At 37.8% G+C, this 26,821-nt stretch overlaps 2 protein-coding genes across 3 annotated transcripts in view; both read right to left on the bottom strand.

Annotated features, from left to right (window-relative positions):
• Nucleotides 1-7,495: 7,495 nt before the first annotated feature.
• Nucleotides 7,496-25,363, bottom strand: LOC309806132 (protein C3orf33). Of its 2 annotated transcripts, none has more exons than XM_082624662.1 (5): nucleotides 25,105-25,363; nucleotides 23,218-23,277; nucleotides 15,822-15,969; nucleotides 10,749-10,909; nucleotides 7,496-8,291 (listed from the first exon to the last, which is right to left on the bottom strand). In XM_082624662.1, exons 1-5 carry the CDS (start codon nucleotides 25,216-25,218, stop codon nucleotides 7,890-7,892), a joined length of 885 nt encoding a protein of 294 aa, XP_082480788.1. In that variant the 5' UTR covers nucleotides 25,219-25,363; the 3' UTR covers nucleotides 7,496-7,889. The 2 variants fall into 2 exon arrangements, with proteins under 2 accessions (XP_082480788.1, XP_082480789.1); XM_082624663.1 differs by having other exon boundaries at nucleotides 25,079-25,219.
• Nucleotides 15,890-26,821, bottom strand: part of SLC33A1 (solute carrier family 33 member 1) — a 42,423-nt gene continuing 31,491 nt past the window's right edge. The window contains exon 7 of the mRNA XM_082624657.1: nucleotides 15,890-15,969. The gene's annotated coding sequence lies outside the window, so the exon portion shown is untranslated. The remainder of the gene's footprint in view (nucleotides 15,970-26,821) is intronic.

The following is a 26,821-nucleotide window of genomic DNA, read 5'->3' as shown; positions in this document are numbered from 1 at the left end:
CTCCAAAATAACTAAAGTGAATAAGACCAGTACATGTGAAGCTTCTTAGCAAAGTGTCTGGTACAAAATGAGCTCTCAAAAATGTCAGTTATCTTTATTGCTATTATTGGCAACCTGTTTCAAGCTTTTAAATGCTAACAAAGTCTACACGTTGAAATGTACTTGGCCTACAAAAGAGAAAACATTTTAAGGCTAAACTCTTTACCAATAGACAATAAATAACATTTTTAAACGATCCATTTTTAAATAGGCTATTCATATTCTTTTTTCTAAAAAGCCCTTCTAATTGTTTCCCCTTTTATATGGAAATGTCAAAAATATTAAAAGCAAATGCAATTTTCACCTTACAAATAAGGAGAAAATATAGGTTAAATTGTTTGTCAAGATCAGGAATGAGTTTGGACTAGATATCCAAATTCTAAACTCTAGGTTCCCTACTTTAATACCTTGGGAAAGAAATTCATCCTGTGAATGCTGGATGAAGGTAAAAGAGCAGAGTTGTGGCTGCCTAAGTTCTTCAATTCAACTAAGATTTTCTTATACACCAGTTATACATCTCAAGAGAGCTTCAGTTCCCAGCATAGAATGAATACTTTAAAGGCAGAAAGTATGCAATTAAAGTGAACTTTTCCCATTTTCTATTTTTTCCCAACTTATTGCGTTGTTTTTTTCTCTTGGGGGTTGAGGCAGGGAATGAAGTATTTTACAGGAAACAATAGTGTCAGAGAAGGACAGAGCCCCTTTTCCTTCCTCCTGAAAGCTTCACAACTCAGCTCTGTGCGTTTTGTTTCCAAAAAGACCTCCCACAGAGCCAATATCTACAACTTTCAAGATGGCCAGAGCCTGAGGGTCAGGACAGGCATATAACTGAAGTACTTCCTACAGCATAGGAAATAATATTAAAACTTTGAGATTACATGTTTCCATTATGGAATATACTGGGTTTCTCCCTCCTGTACCACACCATTAGAAATTCCTGCAGAATCCCATAATATAATCAAAAGAAAAATGAATCTTCTTAAACTAATTGCATACCAGTCATCTAATACAGCAATCATTTTTATAGACATTGAACAAAAGTTTAGGCAAATGAGCAAATTGTATTGCAGAGAGGAAATGTAGAAAGAAACTGGTAAGACAATATAAATTCTAAAACTTTGAAAGCTGGGGGCTGGACGAGGCAATTTACACCATGAGGAAAATTCTATTTGGACCCCCTAATGAGGCATGCACTCTCCATTACGAACACTTGTTTATTTAAACCAGACAACAAGTGGTTAGGTTTTCCCATACAAACACAGTGAAAGGGAAAACTGCATTTTAAAAACCATGTTAGTTTTTGTTTTATTTGCATATTTAAACTAAATATATACTTAGGGGGCTTGATTTGTCCAAAATAAATATCATGTTCAAATTTGACAAGCTTAAAAAATGTTCTTTCAGACTATTTAAGGCAAATTAATCTTCTTGGTGTAGGATCATGAGATGTATAGGAGAAAATTAGACTGGGAAAATAGGTTTTGGTCAAAATGAGAAGGCAATGCTGTAATGGTCCACTTCATTCCTTATTTGATTCCTTTACCTAACAAATATTTATAGAGTTCCCCAGTGAGCAAGAAACTGAGCTAAATGCTGTGGATGGAGCAGAAATGATCCAAAATTTATAAGGTATCGTTTGAGTAACAGGACCCACCATACCTTGGATGTGAAAGAAGACAGGCAGATCTGCACATAATGTGTCAAGGGCTAAAATAGATATGTGTAGTGTTGTTGAAGAACAGAAGAGGGCGCTAATTACTCAATTTCATTGATGGTTAAAGTCTCTAGAAGATGTGTTTTCATAACCAAAACAAACGACCCCAGTGAACTCAATTTTTGTAAAACCTCATTTCTGTCTGAATTAGCTGTGGTCCTAACTTTAGTTATATAAATCTGTTGATTAGGCTTCTTCAAAAGAGTGTGTGGAGAATGAGAGCTTCGGTCGTGACTTTCAGTAACCCAAATATTTTTGCATTCCAAGCCAGTACACACATTCAAATATATTTGTAACAAAAAAATGTAACAAACCAACACTTATCTTTGCTATGTGCAATGCACTCTTATATATTATCTTCTGTTCTTTTATCTTTTTTAATTGCTAGTGGCAACCCAATAAATTGATTCCCCACCTAATTACAGTTCATGGCCTACAGCTGAAAAACATGGTTCCAATATGTCCTTTAAAAGTGAAAAGGAGGCAAAGCAGTATTGTTCAGTACACTGATAGATATCAAAGCCATGCAGAATTAAATCTCTGGGAGAAAAAAAAAAGGCATGCGATTGCTCAACCCTTTGGCCATGAACCCACATCAACAGAAAGGGGCTTCTAAAGTTGTCCAGCCCTCAAAGGGTGGATCCTCCCCAATGCCTACTTGGAAGATAAGGGCAATCTTCCGGATAGCAGAACTGGGCACCCAGAATGACTGAGAAATTCACACACTGCCAGGACTGGGAGTCATCATTATCACTGTCCAGCAGGGTGAGACATATGCTATAAACTACTGACATTCTATTTTCCCTCCATGTTGTAGATTGGATGCACTGCCATTTGGTCTTAGGCTTCCAGATCATGAGGAACTACCTTGGGACCTAAGCAAAAGGAATTCGTACCACTCAGGGATTCCAAACTAGGGTATGGACTTACTTCCTAAATGAACTCACCTTCTTTCCTGAGAAATACTGAACCCTAGAATCATCAGTATCTTGATCAAACTCTTTTCATCATAGTTTGCAAAACTTCAAAATGTCTAGCTGGCAATGGCATTATTGATACACTGTTTTCCAACTTTGATACCATTTTTTTCCATTCTAATATTTGATATTTTGACATAATTTGAATAGAAGTTAAATGAGTGAGCTCAACAACCACCTTGAAATAGAAATACGGTTCATTTTTAAGCTTTTTTTTTTTTTTTTACTATTTTACTTTTAAATTTCTGTTAACATTTTAATTTTTAATCCTGGGTTTCTTTATTTTCTTCACTCTTTTCATAAATTTGTATTACTTTCTTCCTGCGACTTGCCTTCAATGAAATAGCTACCTTGGTAATGGCATTAGAAAAGTTCCAAACCACTGGTGGGGTTTGGGACATGCTACCCCAAAATATGGCACTTTAGTATACTGAATATTTTAAGCTGAAGGAGTTTGAGAAAACAGCAGAAGGAGGAAGTTCACTCTGACCTCCTCCTTCCCTCACCCTTCTTCCCTGAAACAGGCCATAAAATCCTCACATGAGAAGTGCTGGAGGAAAGGAGCATCCTTATCTCCAAAGACAAAGGGATACCGAGAGGAATCCTAACAAACGGGACTTGCTAAATTTCCCCCAGTTTACAATTACCTCAGACTCCTTTCCCTAACATATTCCTCCATGAATGTGCACTCCTCATCAAGCCTACCATAAAGTACTCAGGTCTAACTATTGCTTTGGGTCTTTATTTCCTTATGAAGGCTCTTGTGTCATATAAAACTTGTATTAAATAAATATGTGTGCTTTTCTCCTGTTAATCTTTGTCAGTTTAATTTTCAAACCCAGCCAGGGACCCTCAGAAGGTCAAGGAAAACTTTTCCCTCCTCACACCACAAAAAAGAGCCAGAAAATCATCTCCACCCTAGCTATCCCAGCAGCAGTTGCTTCTCCTTAGTATGTCTGTCATCTCTTTTAATGGTGACTTAAGCAATAATGACTCTGTTGGTGCCTTGAACTTCTGAAATGCTGCTGTTTCTTGGCTTTTTGAAATATGCTGTCTCTTTATGAAAAGTCACTGTCTTCAAACCAATGCCATATGCAACCATTGAATTTAGGACAGACGGTCAACAATATGCCCCTTGACAGCACATGGAATTACATTTCTTCAGGGAGAGACTCATATCTCAAAGATGTAAACTTCACCCTGGTGAGGAATCAAATGATGCTGGAGACACTTTTACACTGTTAGAGGGAATGTAAATTGGTACAGCCACTATGGAGAACAGTATGGAGGTTCCTAAAAAACTAAAAATAGAACTGCCATATGACCCAGCAATCCCACTCCATGGCATATATCCAGACAAAACGATTACAATTCGAAAAGATACATGCACCCCAATGTGAACCCCAATGTTCACTGCAGCACTATTTACAGAAGCCAAGACATGGAAACAACCTAAATGTCCATCAACAGATGAATGGATAAAGAAGATGTGGTACATATATATACAATGGAATACTACTCAGCCATAAAAAAGAATGAAATAATGCCACTTGCAGCAACATGGGTGGACCTAGAGATTATCACACTAAGTGAAGCAAGTCAGAGAAAGACAAATATCATATGGTATCACTTATATGTAGAATCTGAAAAAAAAAAAGATACAAATGATGCTGGAGATATCCAGAAGAGGATACAACTCTTGGTACACCATTACCTGCCTGCTTCAGATGCAGTTAACTCTCCTAAAGCAGGCTTTGCAAGTGTACCAGGTTGGTATGAGGTACTGACTGGGATCTTTACCATGCTTGGAGTTACCAGAGATGAGAGACAGCAAAAGTGTTGGGATCAGTGGCCCTAATTTTTCATTGACTCCAGTTTTTTTTTTTTTTTGCGGTACGCGGGCCTCTCACTGTTGTGGCCTCTCCCGTTGCGGAGCACAGGCTCTGGACGCGCAGGCCCAGCGGCCATGGCTCACGGGCCCAGCCGCTCCGCGGCATGTGGGATCCTCCCCTACCGGGGCACGAACCCGCGTCCCCTGCATCGGCAGGCGGACTCTCAACCACTGCGCCACCAGGGAAGCCCGACTCCAGTTTTTAAAAGATGGCATTTCAGGCAGCAGATTCCCCAGGCTTTCCCAGAGGTGGGAAAGGTCAAGCCAATTTAGAAGTTTCCATGACCAGGAGATATAAGAGGTCTTGAAGTAAGGAGGAGTTGGGCAGTTAGTTTGTCAGGCAGCAACCATCCCTGCCCTCTCCTATTTACATAGGGGAGAAAGACTTGACATTAGCACTGCACTCTCCTTTCTACAAGACTGAAGGTGCCATGTATCCTGTTTCCACTAAGTTTGGAAATAGTGATTATCTCTTTCCTGACATTTACTAAGCCACTGGACCTCATTTTCCTAAGGAGAAAGAAGCATGATAAAAAGAGGGAAGCAAAAGAGGAAGTGCCTAGTGGTCAGTTTGTGACTACAGGAGTTTCCTATAAGTTGGGCTGACATCATAGAAAGTGGCAGGAATGATCAGGCTTGCTAGTACACCCCCCAACATACACAGTGAGTGGAGTAACTAAGCCCAGTCACCTTCCACAAACAAACTCAAGTGTCCTTCCCATCCCAGATGGTGAGAATCCATCAGTCAAAGGCTGTGGACTAGACTGCCTTGGGAGTCAAGCAGGTGGGGAAAGAAGAGTTAAGAATCTCCCAAGCCTGAGGACTATGACAGCGAGCCCTTATGGAGCCCTCACTGAATAGTAATTGTCCCATGTACTAGAGAAGAGCCAGTATTTGTCCATTTGTCTCATGGATGGAACTAACAGAAACACCAACACAACAAACAGAAAGCAACATGCAAGGAGGCCTTAGTTGTCTGTTTTCCTCCTTTGGATGTTGCTGGAATATGCTTTTAGCTGCCAGTAATGACAGTGCTGAATGATATACGTATGGGCATAGTTTTCACTCTTCTCCCAAGTTTTGTTCACCATTAATTATGATAAAGCTGGTATTGCTGTCAACATGGTATATATAAGAAGTATGATTGAAAAATGAAAAACAAATAAAACCCCCAAAAGGAAATGTGGATCTAAGACAAAATAGATTTGAAAGGGCCATAAAAATTCAATCTTTTAGAAATACAACAAGAACTAAACTCATTTGATAGAAATATATTTAAAAAGTAAAGGGTTCTAAATACCCAAGATACCAAAAGGAAAAAAGGTCAAGAAGACGGTGGTCATAGACCCTGTTGTTTTGAAGATAAGAGACTAAGAAGTAGTAAATCCTCTATTTGAAAAAGGTAAAGAACCTGGGCTTTAGTCAAAAATTCAGCCTAAAAGGACTTTTCCACTTTTTCAGATGGCCCTGTTATAACCATCTCCAGTGACAAAGATCTAGCCTCTCTGCAATTATCTAGTTCACCTTGCCCTTGGACCATCAAACAATCTGGTCTAATCAGGGTTCCCTATTATATCTTCAAGGGAAAGATTAGAGCAGGTCACCTAGTCCCCAGAAAGACCTGCACCAGCCCCACATTCACACAGCTTAACTGGAAAGACAAAAATGCACTGGCTGAGCTGGTAGAGGCCATCAGTGATAACTGTGATGAGATCTGACATCATTCTGAGGCAAACCAAGAAAAAAAAAAAAAGGCTCAAGAGCTTACCACAAAACTAGTTTAACATCCCTAAATAAAAATCTTGTTAAAATCTCTAAATAAAAATAAAACATTCTCTTAAAACAAAACAAAAAGCTATTGAGGCATTAGACCCAGGGAATAAAAACTACCACATAACTTCCTAATCCTACCCCAAAGACGATGAAATAAAGTCACACACAAAAAGTATCTTTGGAAGATTTGAGACCTCACTAAAAATTAATGTTGTTTAATTAGAAAATGTTGAGAAATCTACTTTGCTATGTTTTAAACAGGAAAGCAGCAGTTTCCTGTTTTAATCACGTAGCAGCAGTAAACTTTTCATTCTGTATTACTGATTCTGACAGGAGTCAACTATTTAGACCAGATGATACCTCTGACTTTGGTCAGTATCACAAATCATTAAGAAAAACTTCTGGAGGGACTTCCCTGATGATCCAGTGGTAAAGAATCTGCCTTCCAATGCAGGGGACACACGTTCAATCCCTAGTCAGGGAACTAAGATCCCACATGCTGCAAGGGAACTAAGCCCACATACCACAACTACTGAGCCCGCGCACCTCAACTAGAAAGAAGCCTGCACACTGCAAGAAAGAGTCCATGTGCTGCAACTAAGACCCGACGCAGCCATAAATAAATTAATAAATAAATAAATTAATTAATTAAAATAAAATAATTATAAAAAAAGAAAAACTTCTGGAGACATTGTGGGTGGATTATTGCTGGTGTTGTGAAAGAAGCTTATACTGTCAGGAGGATTTTAGCAGCAAGTATGTGTGTATATCACATCCTCAAACCAACTAAAACTGGCTTTAAAAATAAAGAAATTTACTATCTCACGTAATAAGAAACTGGGAGGCAAGAGAGTTCAAGCCCTTAGGGGCTCGACAATGTCAGAAGGCATCCCTATTCTTTTTATCCTGCGTGCTGCCATCCTCGGCTCATTCATGATTTTGTCCTCAGGATTATCCCCCTCATCTAACAACAGGTAGAAATAAGCCACTCTTTACTAGTAGAAAATGGTCTAAGTGACCTTCTCTTGTAGCTCTGCCTCAAATTCACAAGCAGTTATAAAGCAGTGGAGAGAAAAGAGCAGCCTCAGATGTGATGCATAAAGAGTCCCTTTATTATAAGTAATCAAAAGTAAACAAATACTCTCCTTAAACAAAAGTTAAATATGGCTGCCCAAAATGACTAAAATAATACAATGGCCAACAGTTAAACTCCCTCTTCTTATATTATCACTACATGTATATCGCCCTCAACCTGATAACTTTTTATAGAGCGTTTCATTTTTCCTAAAAGGATATTACATTAATCACAATTTATTTAAATTATTCTGATATTACATTTATAAGAATCATCTCTTAAATATTTAAATACATTAGAATGCAATTTTGATCATTTGGGGGAATTTCCCATTCCAACTCAATGAAAAATATCCATTATATTTATCCATTATATTTTATTCTTTTTGGAGTAGGTCACCTCCAGATCTCTTGGAATATTTCATCCTTTTCTACGAAAGTGTATGCGACTCAGAAGTTCTCTGAACTTCAGTATTAAGGAGTAGTTATTCATGTTTTCTTTCCATGTTTCATAAGTCCTTCTAAATTTGTCATAATAACTTTCTTTTTTCAAGTTGAAATCTGATCCAATTTTTTTAAAATAACTGTCTTTTTTCCATATTTCTCTCCAGGAGCCTTTGAATTTTTCCAAATAACTTTCTTTTTCAGATTCTTCCTTCCATATTCCTTCTCCTTTTTTTAAGGCTATTAATTCAGCTTTAAGTAAGTTTCTGTGAATTCTCCAATAGATTTCAGAATCATAATTTAGCCCTTTAACGAGAACAGTTTTGCCAAGGCCTCTTCTCAAAATTTCTTCATTCAGACTCACACTAAAAAATCTACCCTTGAATAAAAAAATAACACAAGCCAATTATTTAATAAAGTTACTAGCATATCTATAACACTTTATTTACTTTAACATCAGTCATTCTGCAACTTGAGTCCTCCAAATAAAAGTCAAAAATATAAATGCAAAAGGGTCCTTAAGAGCTTAAAACAGTTAATGCTAAATCCAAGAATTTCATTACTAGAAGAGACCATTGCTCAAAGACAATTCACTCTTTTATAACATATAGTTCTCCACGGGCTCACTGGTCTCCTACCCAAAAATGTGCAGAAGCAATAAAGCACAAAAAGGGTTTTTTGGTTTTATTGTTGTCGTTTGGAGGGGAAATGGAGCACACACCAGATAGGTAAAATGACAGGAGGCCACAGCAAAAGAGAAACTAAAGAAAAGTAACGAAACTAAAAAGTAGACAAACGCAAAATGAAATGAATCATCACTGAACTGTTAATTTAGGTTCAGAATTCCAGTGTTGAGGAAGGCACTGGCATGTAAATACATTTTTAAAAGATGTCCCATAAAATAATGAACATAAAAATAGTCCTGGCCCTTGAATCTTCACCCTTCAGGAAATTTCATTCATACCTCACTGCCTAATGAAACCAGATAAATGGTATTTTTTTTTTCTCGCTAATTTACAGTGTAAAGGAGATCCTGCTTAGCAAGATTAATTTTAACAAAGTATTAGTAATTTTATAGCTTCATTAGACAAGTAATTCACAGTTAAATTTTTTTAATGTGAAAACTAAAAGTTTAAAGTAGGAAACATTTTCTAAGACTATATAAAGGAATAAAGTAACCTTTTGTTCCTTTAAATGCAGTAACTTTTGGTACATGATGATAAGTGGCTAAGAAATACAGTTTTAAAGGGATTATCATATTTGTTTTAAATTTAATGAGCTGAACCAAAATAAAAATAATTAAAATTCAGCCTCACACTACAGTAAAATTCAACAGAAGTAAATTACCAAAATATGCATAAAGCATAATTTGGTCACCTTCTAGGAAAGAAGGTAAAGACAGATAAAGTGAAGTGTGGGCTCAGGAGCCAGGAAGAGCTGGGCTTGAATACCGGTTCTTTCACTTGGTTACCCAGAGTCCCCCCTGTAAATGAGAATAAAATGATTCCAGGGCTTCCCTGGTGGCGCAGTGGTTGAGAGTCCGCCCGCCGATGCAGGGGACACTGGTTTGAGCCCTGGTCTAGGAAGATCCCACATGCTGCGGAGCGGTTAGGCCCGTGAGCCATGGCCGCTGAGTCTGCGCTTCCGGAGCCTGTGCTCCGCAACGGGAAAGGCCACAACAGTGAGAGGCCCACGTACCACAAAAAAAAAAAAAAAAGATTCCATAGAGGGGTTTTGAGGATAAATAATATATACTCCTCAATTGAAAAGAGAAGTTAATATTTTTGTAAGGCCTTTGGGATCTTTTATATACTTTTGTATTATCAACTTAGTCAAGTGTAAGATGCTTCAACCAATCGGTATTGGATAATTCTTATTTTGAAAGAACTGAATGTGATCTGGACATGCAAAAATTAATGGATTTCATTAGGTGTTCTATTAATAATTCAAAAAGCTTTTAATAATTAAAATGGTTACAATTCTAATCACTTTAATGTGAGGTTATTTTTCTCTTCAGATTACTCTTGTTTGTTATATAATAAGGAACTTTAAAAATAAGAAAAATTACCCTTAATCCTGTTATAATAACATTTCAACTATTTTATTTTTCCATGTTCTTTTTTCAGTAATTGTCCACCAAAAGAAATTTGGAAGAAGGCACATCGAAGGACTCAAGACAGTGACAGGGCAACAGTAATGAAGCTCTAAGGCATCCGCAGTTACAGAATGGCTAATAGCCAGTCATAAAGGTAAGGAAACTCTGAGGCAATGTCTTCAGATGACTGACTACTGATCATGAATAGTATTTAAATAGGCTCAATTTAAATATGCCCAGTAGTATTAAATATGCTCAATGTTTTTAGAGTTCAAAGACTTATATGTTAAGGCATACCTATCTACAAGGTATTGGACCAGAATGAGCAATATTTACCTTCAGAAAACACCCTTGCTCTTTGCAATTTCCAGTTGACAAGTTGCACTCAACAAGTGGTTTATAATAACAAGTGTGATATAATGTCCATAAATAAATGTATAAGATACTCCTTAAACTGGCAATGTCCAGAGTCAATAATAATTCGAAGTTTTTTTACTTTTTCTTAATTTTCTATTTTTTCTATAATAAACATATAAACATAATTTTTTCTATAATAAACAAATTTTATAGCAAAATTTATATATGAAACATCTAGTTCTCTATACATAATCACTGTGAGTAGTACTTTAAAAAGACAAAAAAATTCAGTCTCATTATACATTCAAGGTTCTGATTAATGACGAGTTTATGCATTAAATAATAAGAATAAAATATTGCTAGTTATTTCTTCACACTACTTACCTTATTCACTAAAAGGTAGCAAAAGAGTGCTGAATTCTCCTTTCCAAGAAGTTGGAACCATACTACTTGGAAAGGTTTTAGCTCTTTTTGTAACCACACCTTCCCAGTTTCAGTGAGTTCTACTCCAGCCAACTTAACCAGCAAAGCACCACACGGCTCTTCTAAAAGGGTTAGGTAGAAGAGAGTTTTAGGTTTAATACCACGTTGCAAAAGCAAATTCCAAAGTCATTTGGGCTCCAAAAAACAACTGGATATATTATGTTTATTTATAAATACCCAGACTCTCTAGATATAGATCCATTCATTTCTATAGTCAACTTGTCTTTTAAAACAATACAAGTATGTAACAGATGGAAATTTCAAAAACTCATTTCAGTAAGCACCAGAAGAGGATGTGGGGTTTAACCAATTTACCTTTTTTTAAAAAATCTGCCAGATTTATTTCTCTACACACATACACGTAATGCTACAAGATATGTCGTTCAATAATATAAGCTCCTACGACCAATAGGACTGTATAAACTGCGTTTTCACTTAATGTACTGAGGATATTTTCCCATCTCAATAAATATTGATTAATATCAACATTATTGTTTTTATATACATTTTACAAAACTGACTTCCAGACAGTATTTTATCAATTTATTATCCAAGTAACATAGTGATAAGAAAGTCTGGGCAAACTCTTGATAAAATTTTAACCAATTGAACTTTAATAACAGGATTTTATTGCAGAAAAAGTTTATAACTTTCCATAAAGGATAATGGCTGACAAAAAAAATCTTAATGACTTTTTTTTGAAAGAAATTATACATTTAACATATGTTAAACTCTTATACAAGTAGCTGAAAGTATAAAGTTAAGTTCATTTAATTGCTAGGGAAAAAGTAATACTTGAGTTCAGGAAGATATCCTAGAAGCTTGCCACAATATTATTTGATGATAGAAAAACATTTTCTTTAGGGCATGGGCTCTTGAAACCTGTCCTAGAGTTTCAGTTAGAGAAGTATCAAAAGGTGTAAGTAGGATTATGTCCTTAGAAAAATCTGTGACACAGTAAATACACAAATTAGATTAAGGCAGAACATATAATAAAGACTAGATGAATTCAAATCATTGGTACATAATGAGTTAAGGGGAGCCTGAAGATTCTGAGGTCTCTCTTCAATCCTTTAATGCTGCCATCAACACCAGCTATCTTCCAATAAAACACCCTCTAGTCTTTAAGACCAAAATTTTGGGGACCAAAAACATGAATCTAAGTCAACACTATCAACCTTAAGTATTAATGTCCTAATTCTTCACTTCACAAAAGGTCACTGGGATTCCTTTAAAATTAGCAATTCCCCACTAAGCATTTAAAATATGATGCGCCCAATAAAAATTTAAAAATAAATCTTCCAAGAACTAATCTACTGAATAAGGTTAGTTATATCCATCATATATTTTTGCCCAAAGAGTTGAGGTTTTCTTGAAAAAGGAGATGCCACTTTTAATGCTTATGATGTCTAATTTTAGCTTTGAGTGAATCCCTCTATCTTACCAGCTCTTCAACAAATCTTTCATGCACATATTTTAAAAAAGCCTATTTCATACTGGATTGGATGACACAGATGATGCCAAAGGTTATAAGGGGGCAGCAACATGGGCTCCAGTGGAAGAGCCCAAGAGCAGGACTTCGGTTTTGCAGAATGAACAGAGAGGCGGGAGGAGGAGTAGGAAGTGAGTATGTCAAGTAAGGGAAAGACCATGGGCACCTGGAAAAAACTGCAGACATAAGATGAATACGGAAGCAAATCACCACTAAGGAGTTTGTTATATTTCTGTTCCATCAGATGGGTTGGAAACTTCATGACTAAATATTCTTAAGGTTTTTATAAAGATAGTACATGATAGAAAAACAACTGATTTATACCCTCAATTTAGAAAACATTACAAGTAAATTCATGACAATGGACAATTTCACAAGACAAGAGTATCACATACGTCAAAAAGATTACTTTTTACCATCCGGGATAGGAGAAGCTTTGAGTAATATCCTCACTAGACTGCAGGTTTTGTGACTACTGTAGGATCACATCCATTGTTTGCCACTATATACTGAGACTGTGACAAAACAGCAGGCATTCAGTAAACATTTATTGAAGAAATGAAGTGTCCTTAGAGTTCCGGTTCATAAAAATTTTCAGCTTTGTGTGTGTTTGCCTCCTCATCATACACACCAAAGATAAGATCATAGAAGGAAGGGATATCACAGAATAGTCATGAGGAAGGAGTCTTGGAAATATTATAATTCTCTTCTTTGATGGTGGTGGAAACCATAAGCCAAAACTAGAAATAGAACACAAGCTCTCCACGCTAATACACATTCTACTACACTACACAGACTCTACTCTGATGTAGTTTTCTGAGCTAAATCTTTTTGGTTAGAATGGCCTTAATTTGGGGAGCCTGAATCCTAGCCCTCCTTACAATAAAATCAAAAGTCCATCCCTGGGACTTCCCTGGTGGCACAGTGGTTAAGAATCCGCCTGCCAATGCAGGGGACACGGGTTCGATCCCTGGCCCAGGAAGATCGCACATGCCGCAGAGCAACTAAGCCCGTGCGCCATAACTACTGAGCCTACGCACCACAACTACTGAAGCCCACACTCCCCAGAGCCCACGTGCTGCAACTATTGAGCCCACGTACCGCAACTACTGAAGCCCACATGCTCTAGGGCCCATGTACCACAACTACTGAGCCCATGTGCTGCAACTACTGAAGCCCGCGCACCTAGAGCCTGTGCTCCGCAACAAGAGAAGCCACCGCAATGAGAAGCCCGCATACCGCAATGAAGAGTAGCCCCTGCTCGCCACAACTAAAGAAAGCCTGCGTGCAGCAACAAAGACCAACGCAGCCAAAACAATAAATTAATTAAAAAATTTAAAAAAAATTTAAAAAAAAGTCCATCTCTATCCTACAGGCCAGGTAGTAAAAATAGTGAAAGGAACATAAGAAGCTTTCAATTAACAGCTATTTTTAAATGAAAAAGATTATGCTTTTTATTATATCTCATTATATCATTATATATCTCATTATATCATTCAAAATAGTGCTTGGAAAGCAACCTTCTAGTTCTACAACCATTTTATAAGTAAATAGGTTTAACTAATGAAAATGCAAAATGATCTCTTTAACACCAACAATTTATGTCAGTTACAAAAAGTATTAATACTACCGTTACATTTGTACTGGTTATCATCTGTTGGGACGAATAAGACATGTCTGTTTCTTTAACTTTTGCATTTCTATACATAAAGTTGTGGACTGGGTAGCAGAAAATCTGTTTTCTACCTTTGATTTTATCAACTGTTAGGTAGATGGCTTCATACATGGCCTTTAACTTCTATAGAAAATATTTAAATAAGTGGGGGAGAAAAGTAAGTTTCCTTTCAGCTCTAAAATTTTGATTGTTTGTACCAACCTGATAAACATTTTTATTTGATGTGAAACCCATTAATAACAATACGTGTATATGGCAATTAGAGTGCTGTGGCACTGCTTGACTTCCGGGGCAGATTCCCACTGAATACCATCCCTGGAGTTGTGCGATGTACAGCCTGGACAATCACAAGTGATGACCTTGCTGTTTAAGCACTAAAGAATCATCACTATTTCAGACAGGAGAGATTTAAATTACTGTAGCATTATTACAACAACTGAGAGGGTAGAGGACTTATGAAGTATAAACCATGCTTAGAGCTGAAACGGCCATTAAATGGCCATTAAATGGCCAAATAAACATCTCAGGTACCTTTCTTTAGGGAACAATACTGTTTGATTTGTTAAAGAAGTCAATCATGTCAGGTATGTTTGGGGAAAAAAAATTAATCTTATTCCCTTGCAGCCCTATCTAATTGAACAGAGTGATATTCATTCATCTGAGGCTAAAGAAATAAGAATCCCTTTCTTCAAAACAGTAAAATAATATTAAGAAGATCTTTAAATATAACTCAGTTAATTCATTTGACAAATTCTGCCAAGTCTCTGTTGGCTAACAATTATTTTTCTAGGGACTGTGAATAATGAGATAGATAAGAAAAGTTCCCTGCCCACCAGGGGCTCACAGTTTAATAGAAGGATATAAACCTAGATACATAATTACAGGAAAATGTGTTTCAGTACTTTAATTGTAGTGTGTATAAATTGCTTGGGGGATAGGAAAGAAAGAGGCTAATTCTGCTTGGGAGTTAAGGAGAGCTTCACAGAAGAGCTGACATTTGAGCTAGATCCTAAAGAATCCACAGGAGCCAAGTCACTCTGGGCAAAGAACTATGCCCAGGGCATGAGAACACATGGAAGCAGCAGGCATGTCTGTGTGGCTGGGGGCTTTGCCATGAAGCAGGGAGAAATGGGAATTGCAGCAGCAAAGCTATGGACTCTGCCCAGCTCTCCAGCCTCCATTGGTGTCTCTTGTCCCCTTCTTCCCTATGCCCCAGCCAGACGAGCCTTCATGTGCTTACCAAAAGAGGCAACTCATCCCTGCGTATATTCTTCCTAGCCAGCCCCCTCCCATTCTTCGGGCATCTGATTAAATAGCAACTCCTCAGTGAGGCCTTCTCTGACCACTATATATGTAGGTTCGCCCTTCATACAACCTCCAACAATTCTCATCCTATACCCTGATCCTCTTCTTCATAGCTCTTAGGACAATTTCTCATTTGTCTGTTGCCCATCTTCCACCTGTACTATAAGCTCCAAGGGGTAGAGTGGTCTTGTTTATTTCACTCCGCACGTACGGCTAGCGTAGGACCTAGAACATAACATGTGATCAATATTTGTGGAATAAATGCTTGAATGCCTGAATAAACCACTGAGTGGTTGAATGAGAAAAGGAGGGAAGGAAGAAAAGAAATCTAGAGCCAAATTAAATAGTTCTTGTATGTAAGTCAAGAATTTGGACTTTCCCTCATAGACAATGGAGCGTTACTAAAAATTAAAATGACTTTTTTTGGCTATTTTTAAAATAACTTCTAATAAAGGAACATTAAAATAGTTACTTAGTGTTATTATTTTTGCACCTTACTTACTTCTCCATGAAGATATAATAGGTAAAGTAATGGGAATATGTTCAATCTCTAAACCATTCTCAGTTATTCGGCGTAGTCGTCCTCGTAGTTTAACATTCCTTCTTATAAATTCTACTGGAATATCTGAAGAACTTGTGAATTTTGATGTCTGTTGATTTACAAGGAGAAAAATATAACATTTTATTACCATTTTCATATTAAAATTAAGCATGTCAAATTCTCTAAACATTTTAAAGAAGATATAACCACTGAAAATTTTTAATTTGGTTCTTAATTTCATATTAAAATTTTAATAAGATTTAACAGAAAGTGTTTATGGGAACATTATTTAGAAATCTATAGTCATTATTTTACTATTTCAAGCTACTATACAGAGAACATTAAACAGACTCCTAACTTCTAAAAGCTTACATCCTCGAAATATGACACAATCCATCAAAAAGCAGTGAGTCTGAACATGGCACCACACAAATCTGACTAAATAGTCACTATCCTATACTATAGATGTACCATCTATTCATGCAGGCACTGCTGGGAGAACCTAACCAAAACTGAGGCAAGTTAAATTTGACTACTAATCAACAAGGTTTTTTTCCTTATTTTTTATCTCATAGGAGAAAAAGGCCCCTCCCAAAAGGCCAACATTAGGAATTTATTTAAATACCTAACACCTTGGAGTTAGTCAACATTTTATACCTGTGTCTTCCATATTAACAGTACTATAGAGAAAAGTTTAATTCATAATCATGGCTGGGTGAGAGCCTCATACAGGCAGAAGGATAAATGAGTACCCCACTTCCTAAGATAGTAAAGTTGGTCTAAACATTAAAAAAAAATTGTTTCAAACAAGAAAAATATTGTAGCAGACAAATCCAGAATGTGGAACATTAAAAATGGGATAAATGACTTGGTTACTCTAACAAATCAATGGCGTAAAGGGGAAAAAATGGGGGTGGGGTTCTAGACTGTTATAAAGTAAATGAGTCATAAGAGATATAACAAACAAACGCAATATATGGACCATTTGAATCCTGATCTGAACAGATCATCTATTGAAAAAAGACACCACTGAGACAATCAAGGAACTCTTAATATGGTCTGGGTATTAGATGATGCTAAGGGGTTATTAATTATCTTAGATGTGATAATGTTCTAAGACAGACGGACACTGTGAGTCTCCTGATGCGGCACAACAGGAAGCAGTATACACCGTTACCTTCTTGTTCACACTAAATCTACCAAGGAAACACAAATCTAGACTGTGGGACATTCTCTAAGACAAGTGGCTTGGGTTCTTCAAAAATGGCAGTGTCATGACAGACAAAAATTAACATAAAGTGGGATAAAAGTCTAGATTAAAGGAGACTAAAGAGACATGACAACTAAATACAGTGTGTGATCCTGGACTGAACCTTAGACTGGGAAAAAAAACAGCTTCAAAGGATATTTTCAGAAGATAAATATGAATATGAACTGAATTTTAGATATTACTGCAAAAATGTTAAATTTATTAGCTGTGATATTAATGTGACTATGTAGGAAAATATCCCTGCTCTTAGGAAGTACACTATGAAGTCCTTATGGGACAAGTTCCATCATGTCTGCAACTTGCTTTCAAATGGTTTCACTGAGGGAGAGAGAGAAAGCACAACCATGGCAAAATGTTAACAACTGGTGAGTCTAGATAAAAAGGAGGTGACTGCTTTTTCTGGAGAAAACACTGTGAGGAAAAAGATTCTGAAGGTATGTATTGTCAGCATTCATTCAAGAATGTGGAATATGCAGAACATAAACAAAAGGGAAGAGAAATCCTAAATCAAACACACATGAAAAGTTTGAGTGAGTCACCTGACAGAAGTTGTCTATGAAAAGTTTATGGGAAAGACAGAGAAATGTGGGCTAAACATCCACATAGATGGCTCCCAGTATGGTTCTGTGACATCCCTAGGGTAGCACCGATGAGTTAACGTCAATGGGAGGGGCACACTAGGAGTAAGCCACAGGGCTCTGACCTGGATCCTCTCCTGTTTAATATGATCACCAGTGACTTGAATGAGAGCATAAGGATCGAACATCAGCAGGTCTGATGCTTGGAAGGGTATGAATACTAAGTCGGAGTTAGTATTTAAAAAGATCCTGACAGGGCTTCCCTGGCGGCGCAGTGGTTGAGAGTCCGCCTGCCGATGCAGGGGATGCGGGTTCGTGCCCCGGTCCGGGAAGATCCCACATGTCGCGGAGCGGCTGGGCCCGTGAGCCATGGCCGCTGAGCCTGCGCGTCCGGAGCCTGTGCTCCGCAACGGGAGCGGCCACAACAGTGAGAGGGCCGCGTACCGCAAAAAAAAAAAAAAAAAAAAAAAAAAAAGATCCTGACAATTAGAATGAATGACTACAACATAAAAGTCTGCCCCTGTATCCTCCCAAACTAAAGGATAGAAGAGAATAAAGTAGCATATATGGAAAAGATTTACAGGTTTTAGTTAATTGTGAACTCAAAATGAGTGAAAATGTGACAAGGCTGCCAAAAACAAAAAGTGCAAACTCCCTCTCCTCTTTGCCCAGCCCCACCACCACTCCCCTCTGCAAAGTTCCACCCAAAGCAACATATTAGAAGCAGGATCCAGAACAAGAGAGATGAGGGAGAGAATACTCTAAATCAGGCTCTAAGTGGAATCTATCAGGCTGTTCTGGGTGTCATATTTCATAAAAGACTTCATCGAACTGGAACAAAGCCAGAAGAGGAGAAAAAAGATGGTAAAGAGCCTGGAAACTACATCAGATGAGAAAACCAAGAGTATTTTGCCCAAGGAAGGCAAGACTTAGAAGGAGTAGAGAGGGACATTAAAGATGTCTTCAACTACTACAGGTCCATCCTTTAAATTCTGAGGTGTTTTCATTAAAGGATACACATAAAAGGGCAAAAGTGTGCCTTGATGCTTGGAGTTTTGGAAGTTATTAAGAGCTAGAGGAGGAAACGGAAAAACGTAGAACCCAATGTTCTACTGTCACGAAGCTCACAGTCTATGTGAAGGACATCTAAAGGCAGATGCCACTGCATCTACCTCATGATGGGAGGAATCCAATAATCCCTCAACAGCCAAAAGTTCAGTGCAGCATTTCTGTGACACAGAAGGCACCATCTGGAAGAGGAAGAGACAATATGCATAAAACCAGAATACAACTATAGAGCAACACATGAATAGGTTTAATATAAAGTGTAAGTGCTAAAGGGTCAAAATGGAAAGGATAGGAACACCTGAGGAAGACATCTTTCAACAAAAAAATCCTGAGTTTGTGATAAACACAGCCTGCTCTCCGGAGCAGGCAGAAAGATGATCCTACTAACAAGGGTGCTATGCCCAAGCTTCAGAGGGTGAAGGGCGTGTCCTAAAGGCAAACAGACAAAAGCTGGAAGCATCGCAGTGAAGAGAAAATAATAAGGGTTTTAAATTCAGGAAGACGTCATATGAAATCCAGTTCTGCCATGTACTAGCCGGATGATCTTGTCAGAGTTATTTCTCTGAACATCCATCTCCTCATCTATAGAAGTTAGGCATAAGAATACCTCTATCACAGAATTATTTTACCTATTAAATGAAATTATATATATAAAGGGCTCAGCACAGTACCAAACTTAATAATCTTTTTTATTTTTTAAATACGAAATTTGGAATTGTCAATCTGTAACTGAAAGAATATGAGAAACTGATAAACTCTCAGAGGGAAGAGGAAGGAGAGAAAACCAGCAATCCAAAAAGAAAGCCGGAGAGGAATTATCAAGGCTCCTTGTGGCAAGATATCAATGCAACATCCATTCCCAAACCCATTCTCCCTTGAGAACATGCTCTGTATGGGGTGGAAAAGCTAAATGGCCACTTGCCCAGCCTACTTGCCCCAGCTAGAGGTGGCCATGTGACAAAAGGATGTGAGCAAAGGCCTACAGAGGGCTTCCAGGAACGTTTTTGCTTTTTGCATAAAAGGAAAAGATGCGGTTGGCACCTTCCTTCCTTTTTTCTCTCCTCCTGCCTTGAGCAGCCTGCTATAGCAGCCATCTGTGCCATGAGGAAAGGCAAGGAAAATCAGACAGACCTAAATTCTATGTTACTGAGCTGGGAAAGCAATGCTAGCAGTCTCTAACCTCCAAACTTCTTGTGACATGAGAAAAATCAACTTTTTAACTGGTTAAGCCACTGCTGATTGGGGTTTCTCTTATTTCTAGCTAAACGTCTCCAACTGTTCTATAACATAGTTTTTTATCCCCTAATGTTCCAATGTTCTTTTTCTCTTCCTTAGTCTGCTCTTCCCATCACTATTATCAAAAACCATAAAATCTAAGAAAAAGAGACCAAACTTAAGTCTAAAATAAATAACCTCATAACTATATATATATATATATATATATATAATTGAATAATTTGCATAAGTCAATGACGTACCTAACATAAGCAGGATTAGGACATGAAAGTCAATGAGAAAAAAAAAAGCATGAAAGTCAGTGAGAATAAAAGTGAACATAATAAACAGTAACACACTCTGCTTTTAATATTACCAAAGTGAAGTACTGAACTATATACTAAAAATAACGAAAAACTTACAATGATCTCTAATTGATTCATGTGTTTTTTTAAGAGCTAACAAGAGAAATGATCCCTCAGCACTATTTTCCCCTTAACTCTTAATCAGATAATTTAATATTTTGGCAATTTTGGAAACTTCAGAATACAGATATGTCATGGAATGTAGAGATATAAGAAAATGAAAAAAGTAGAACGAAAAGAACTAAAGTTTCAAAAGTTCCATTCTAGAAGAATATACATAGGCTTAAAATGAATGACTTACAAAATCATGGAGGTGTTATAAGAAAGAGCCTATTAAATATAAGGTTAAAAATGAGTTCAAGCCCCTCCACCCCAAAAAAGACAGCCACTTCAATAAACGGTGTTGGGAAAACCAGACAGCTACATGTCAAAGAATGAAACTGGACTACATACACTCCATGCACAAAAATAAATTCCAAATGGATTAAAGACTTAAACGTAAGGCCTGAAACCATAAACCTTCTAGAATAAAACACAGGCAGTATGCTCTTTGCCATCAGTCTTATTAGTACTTTTTTGGATATGCCTCCTCAGGCAAAGGAAACAAAAGTGAAAATAAACAAATGAGACATCAAACTAAAAAGCTTTTGCACAGTGAAGGAAACTGTCAACAAAACAAATAGGCAGCCTACTGAATGGGAGAAGATATTTACAAATGATATATCCAATAAGAGCTTAATTTCCAAAATATACACAGCAGTTATACAATTCAGCATCAAAAAAAACAAACAACCCAATTAAAATATGGGCAGAAGACCTAAAGATACATTTTTCCAAAGAAGGTATACAGATGGTCAACAGGCACTTGAAAAGATGCTCAACATCACTAATCATCAGGGAAATGCAAATCAAAACCACAACGAGATATCACCTCACACTTGTCCGAATGGCTATTATCAAATAACAAGTGTTGGTAAGGATGTGGAGAAAAGGGAACCCTCATGAACTGTTGGTGGGAATGTAAATTGGTGCTGCCACTATGCAGAACAGTATGGAGGTTCCTCAAAAAATTAAAAATACAACTACCATATGATCGAGCAATTCCACTCCTGGGTATTTGTCCACAGAAAACGAAAACACTAATTTGAAAAGATATATGTACCCACATGTTCACTGCAGCATCATTTACAGTGGCCAAGATATGGAAGCAACCTAAATGCCTATCGATAGATGAATGGATAAAGAAGATGTGGTATGTATATATACAATGGAATATTACTCAGCTATAAAAAAGAATGGAATCTTGCCACTTGCAACAACATGGATGGACCTAGAGGGTATTATGCTAAATGAATAAGTCAGACAGAGAAAGACAAATACTGTATGATTTCACTTATACGTGGACTCTGAAAAATAAATGAGCAAGTGCAACAAAACAGAAACACAGTCATACATACAGAGAACAAACAGGTGGTTGCCAGAGGGGAGGGGAGTGAGGGAAGGAAAGAAATAGGTAAGGGAGATAAGACTAGGAGATAAACTTCTAGTTACAAAATAAATGAGTCACAGGTATGAAGTGTACAGCATGGGGAATTTAGTCAGTAATTATGCAATATCTTTGTATGGTGACATAGTAACCAGACTCGTGGTGATCATTTTGAAACGTATTGAAATATCAAATCAGTACGTTGTGTAACAGGAAGTAACATAGTGTTGTAGGTCAATTTTACTTCAAAAACAAACTCAAAGAAAAAGAGATCAGATTTGTGGTTAGGAGAGGTGGGGGTAGGGGAAGGGGGAACTTGGAAGGTACAAACTTCTAGTTATAAGATAAATAAGTACTAGGGATGTAATGTTCAACATGATTAATATAATGAACACTGCTGTAGGTTATCTATGAAAGTGGTTGAGAGAGGAAATTCTAAGACTTCTCAACACAAGGAAAAAAATTTTTTTTCTATTTATTTAATTTCATATCTATATGAGATGATGGATGTTCACTAAATTTACTGTGGTGACCATTTCATGAGGTATGTAAGTCAAATCATTATACTGTACATCTTAAACTTACACTTTCACTGTATGTCAATTACCTCTCGGTTTAAAAAGATGAGTGCAAGGCACTAAAACAAAAAGAAGGGAAAAGAGAGACAAAAGTTTTGAAATTGGTGTCTGGGTGAAAAGGCAACAGTTGGAAAAGATATAGTATGATAAAGTAATGGGGTGTAGTCAATAATACAAAACAATATAGAGATAAGTGTAGGAAATAAATATATATAGAAGCAATATATCCATTGCAGTTGGATGACACATGACACTGACACTGAACATGACACTGAAATTACATCCTATGATAACAATAAGGTGTATTAAAAAATACCTGTAAATCTTGAATTATCAAATGGATTTCCACAATGTCTATTATTAATACATTATTGAAAGGGCAAAAAAATACACTAAATGAAAGCATAAATTATTTAGTTCTAAGGGACATAATTCAATGGCGATTTAAATTTAATACCACCATAGGAAACACTTTTGACTGTTTTCAACATCTGAAATGCAAATTTAGTGGCTACACCATTCTAGCAAATTAAATCCTTTTCAGATTCCTCTTTAAGGAGGAAGAAAAATGATTATGGAAATACAGGCTGTGCAATTACTTTCCATAAAATCCTGTGGATGTGTTACTTTTAAACCAACATCTTAAAATATGTTCATTGTTCTAAAATATTATTTAAAAGCTTCTAATATGAATAACAAAATGATACACTGCTTGAGATATCATCTGTCTCGTTTGAAGTGAGAAAAATTAACTGTCTGGTGCTTATCGTAATGTCTTCTTCATTTTTTTAACTTACCAGTCGAACACTTCTTAGAAGTAACATTACTCCAGCTATGGCCATTACGGTGCTGATGTTCTTCAAAAAGAGATTTAATGATTAATCCTAATTATTATTCACAATAGTGAAAGTACTAATTAGAAGGCAGAAAAAAAAAATCCTCTCTGTACCTAACTGCCCAAATAAGGCATATCCTTCAACTAAAGGTTCACTTCTTCCAAAAAAACTAACTGCCCACCTGCCCATTAATCTTCCCTTTTTTCTCCAACCAAACTGGCACACACAGTAATTATATACATAATATGGTACTGCTCTCTATTGATTGTATTGCTTTAACCATGAGTTCCCTGAATGCATGAATTAGTCTAATACTTCTTCTGCAAGGCCCACAGGAACTCCATAACCCTGAGTCTGGAGGCAGAATTTAAGTATCTGGTAGAAAACTTTATCACCAAAACCTTAAAATATAGCACTTGGGAAATACATGTTGCAAACAGTTGGGAAAAACTTAGCGATGCCTTTAAAGTGCTTCGTTTAAACTGAAACAGACCTAAAGGAGTTTAATTAATTAATAAGGATCCTGTAATTCCCTCAACAGTGGTAATCTAACATGCTTTCCTTCAATAAATACAACTAAGCATATAAGAGATGAAGTTGAAAATATACACAAGGGTACATTCTGTGATTGGATTATTTGGAATGAACTATCCATGTGCTTGCTAACTTAACACTGTTTCCTCCCCAGTGCTGATGAGGTTATTTTTTAATTTGTAATAACCAATGCATCTCTTCCTGCTTAACTGGAAGAACCAAGGCCTTGTCAATTAACATATATGTGTGTGTATATTCACATATATATATTGCAGTAATGCTACAAATATTTATCTAGCACTTACTAAGTGGTATTTACTACTCTAAGGACTGAGCTGCACTGGTGAGTGAAAACAGACATGGTCCTGGCTCTTGTCCTGCTTGGCTGCAAAGTATTTGCAAAGCTGATGATCCTACTCAACTTCCCAGCAGAATTCAACAAAGTTAATCATTCCATCTGAAAACATACTCTTCACTTGGCTTCCAGGACACCTGGTTTTCCTGATTTTCCTCCTCTTCCCTGTCTGTTCCTTCCTAGTCTTTGCTGACCTCCTTTTCACGCCCCAAATTCTAAATGTTAGAGGGGCCCCCAGGTCTCAGATCTAGGGCTTCTTCAGGAGCTTTTCTGACTGGCTCCAAGACGTCATCCAAGCTTTAAATACTACTCAAGGTTTATGCAGCCCATTCTCAAAGTTATATGCCCAGTTCTGATTTCCCTTCAATACATGACTCCTGTCTCCAGTTGCCTAGAACATCTACAGCTACGTTTAGAAGTCTAATGACCATCTTCAAGTTCACACATCTCCATTTAGAGGTCTCACAGGCATCCTCAAGTTCACACGTGCAAAAAGCTCCCTAGATTTCCCTAACAATTAATTTATCCCAACTCCTCTGTATCAGCAATTTCCAACACCATTCACGAAGCAGGCAGCCCTCTTTATTCCTCTCTTTGTTAGAAAGAAAGGAATCACCACAATCCTCTCGTCTAGTAGCCGAAGCCCCCCTCCCCCCGCCCCCGCCCTTTGTTGGAACTCCAATGGCCTCTCACTGCATTAAAGAAGCGAACTCCTCCACTCTCCGCAGGCGTATGGAGTTACGTGCCCTGCTTTGGTCTCTGCCCAGCCCTTCCCAACTGCCCCCGCGGCCCCGCACACGCTGCCCTGACCGGGCGGCCCTCGAGCTGCTCCCCTGCGGCCCTCCATGCCTCCCCGGCCCGGCGAGTCCGCTGCCCGGGCCTCCCCAGGACGCGTCTCCCTCAGGCTCGCGCCGCGCAGCCCGCGCCCACCACCTGCCCGGCCGGCGGGTCAGCGGTACCCGGACGAGACGCAGGTGGTCGTCTGCCCATTGCGAGATCCACGCCACCACATTGGGCGCCGCTCGGTCCCGGTCCGGCGGCGGGGTACCGGCGGCCGCGGGCCTCCCCGCCATGTTCCCGGCCTCCCGCGAGCCCGCGCCGCCTCTTTGACCAGGCGACAGGGGGCGCCGCTCTCCGCGAGCGGGCGGACGTGTTCGCGCTCCTCCGGCTGGAGGGGAAGCCGTCCGAGCCGACCGCCGGGTCCCCTTCTCCGCAGCCTAGGAGTGGCCGGGGGCAGGCCTCCCAACCCAGAATGAGATATCTTCACAGTGACCCCAGCATTTATGCAGGGTTTTCCCACAGCGCAGGAGCTCTCTGTGATACGAGACAGGAGCTGCAGAATTCCTGGCCATGCTGATGGGAGATGATCACTTTCAACTCGCTTAATTCACATCAGTGTGGGTAGCATGTGCCACACAAGAAAGAAAACCGAAGTAGATCATTCCTTACACCTGCTCCCAAATATAACAAGATGCGTATTTCTTATAGTTGAATTGTTGCTTCCTAAGCCAAATATCAGATGCTCTAAATCTTTGAACTGTTAATTGATTAAATGTAGGGAGCTGACATATTCCAAAAATCAATACATGGATATTAACTTATTGCGGTAATCATTTTGCAATATATGCTTATATCAAATCATTATGGTGTACACCTAAAACTAGGAAGTGTTATGTCAATTATATATCAATAGTGTATTTTAAAACAAACAAAAATAAGTCACAGTGCAGTGCAAATTATATAATATTTATGTAAAAAAAATTGTGTGTCTGAACCATGAAAAGCTGTGCAAGAAACCTGTAACAGGGATTACCCCTGGGAGGAAGGATTTGGGGGTAGGAATGGGAGGGAGCTTTCACTATCTGCTGGCTCTAATAGAACATTTTGCAAAGACAGAAATGTTCTGTATCTGCACTGTCCAGTTTCATAGGTAATAGCCACATGCGGCTATTGTGTGCTTGAAATGTAGCTAGTGCAACTAAGGAACTGAATTTTTAATTTTATTAATTTTGATTAATTTAAATCATCACAACTGGCTAGTGGCTACCATATTGAACAGTTTTGTTTTACCGTATGCATATATTCCCTTTAAAAGTCAAAATAGAGTATGCTGTATTCTAATAACACATATTATAAGGATTGCTTCAAGGAATGTATTGTCTGAGTACTATAGTCAATGCAAAGTAAATACAATAGCTAACACTTAGATCTTGCTTACTATGTGCCAGGCGCCGTCCTAAATACTTTTCATAATTAATACCTTTGATCCTCATAGCAACTTTATGAAGTAGACAGTATTATTAATCTCAGTTTTAAAGAGGAAGTATTTACAGAGTGATTAAGCCAGTAGCCAAGGTCACCAGCCAAAAACTGGTGAGCTGGGACGTAGTGCTGGGATTCAACCCAGCCAGTTGGCTCAGTCTGTGCACTTAACAACAATGACTCCCACAAAGGCAATCAGCTAAATCACATAAATCCTTATAAATTTCCAGTGATGGTACAACCCAAATGATATTGGGGAAAATCCAAAAAAAAGATACACTACAACCAAAATCTTTAATCACTATTTCAAGTAAAAACAAAAGTTCTGTATATTAATTGATTTTGAATAGCTTTAGTTAATAAATGAAAAAATAAGATTACGGGCAATTATGTGCCTAATTCTGCTTCCTTTGC

The sequence above is a fragment of the Mesoplodon mirus genome (genome assembly GCF_964341445.2).
Source record: "Mesoplodon mirus genome assembly, chromosome: 6".
Lineage (NCBI taxonomy): Eukaryota > Metazoa > Chordata > Mammalia > Artiodactyla > Ziphiidae > Mesoplodon > Mesoplodon mirus.
Note: the sequence above shows the minus strand (reverse complement) of the source record. Positions and strands in the feature narration are given on the sequence as shown.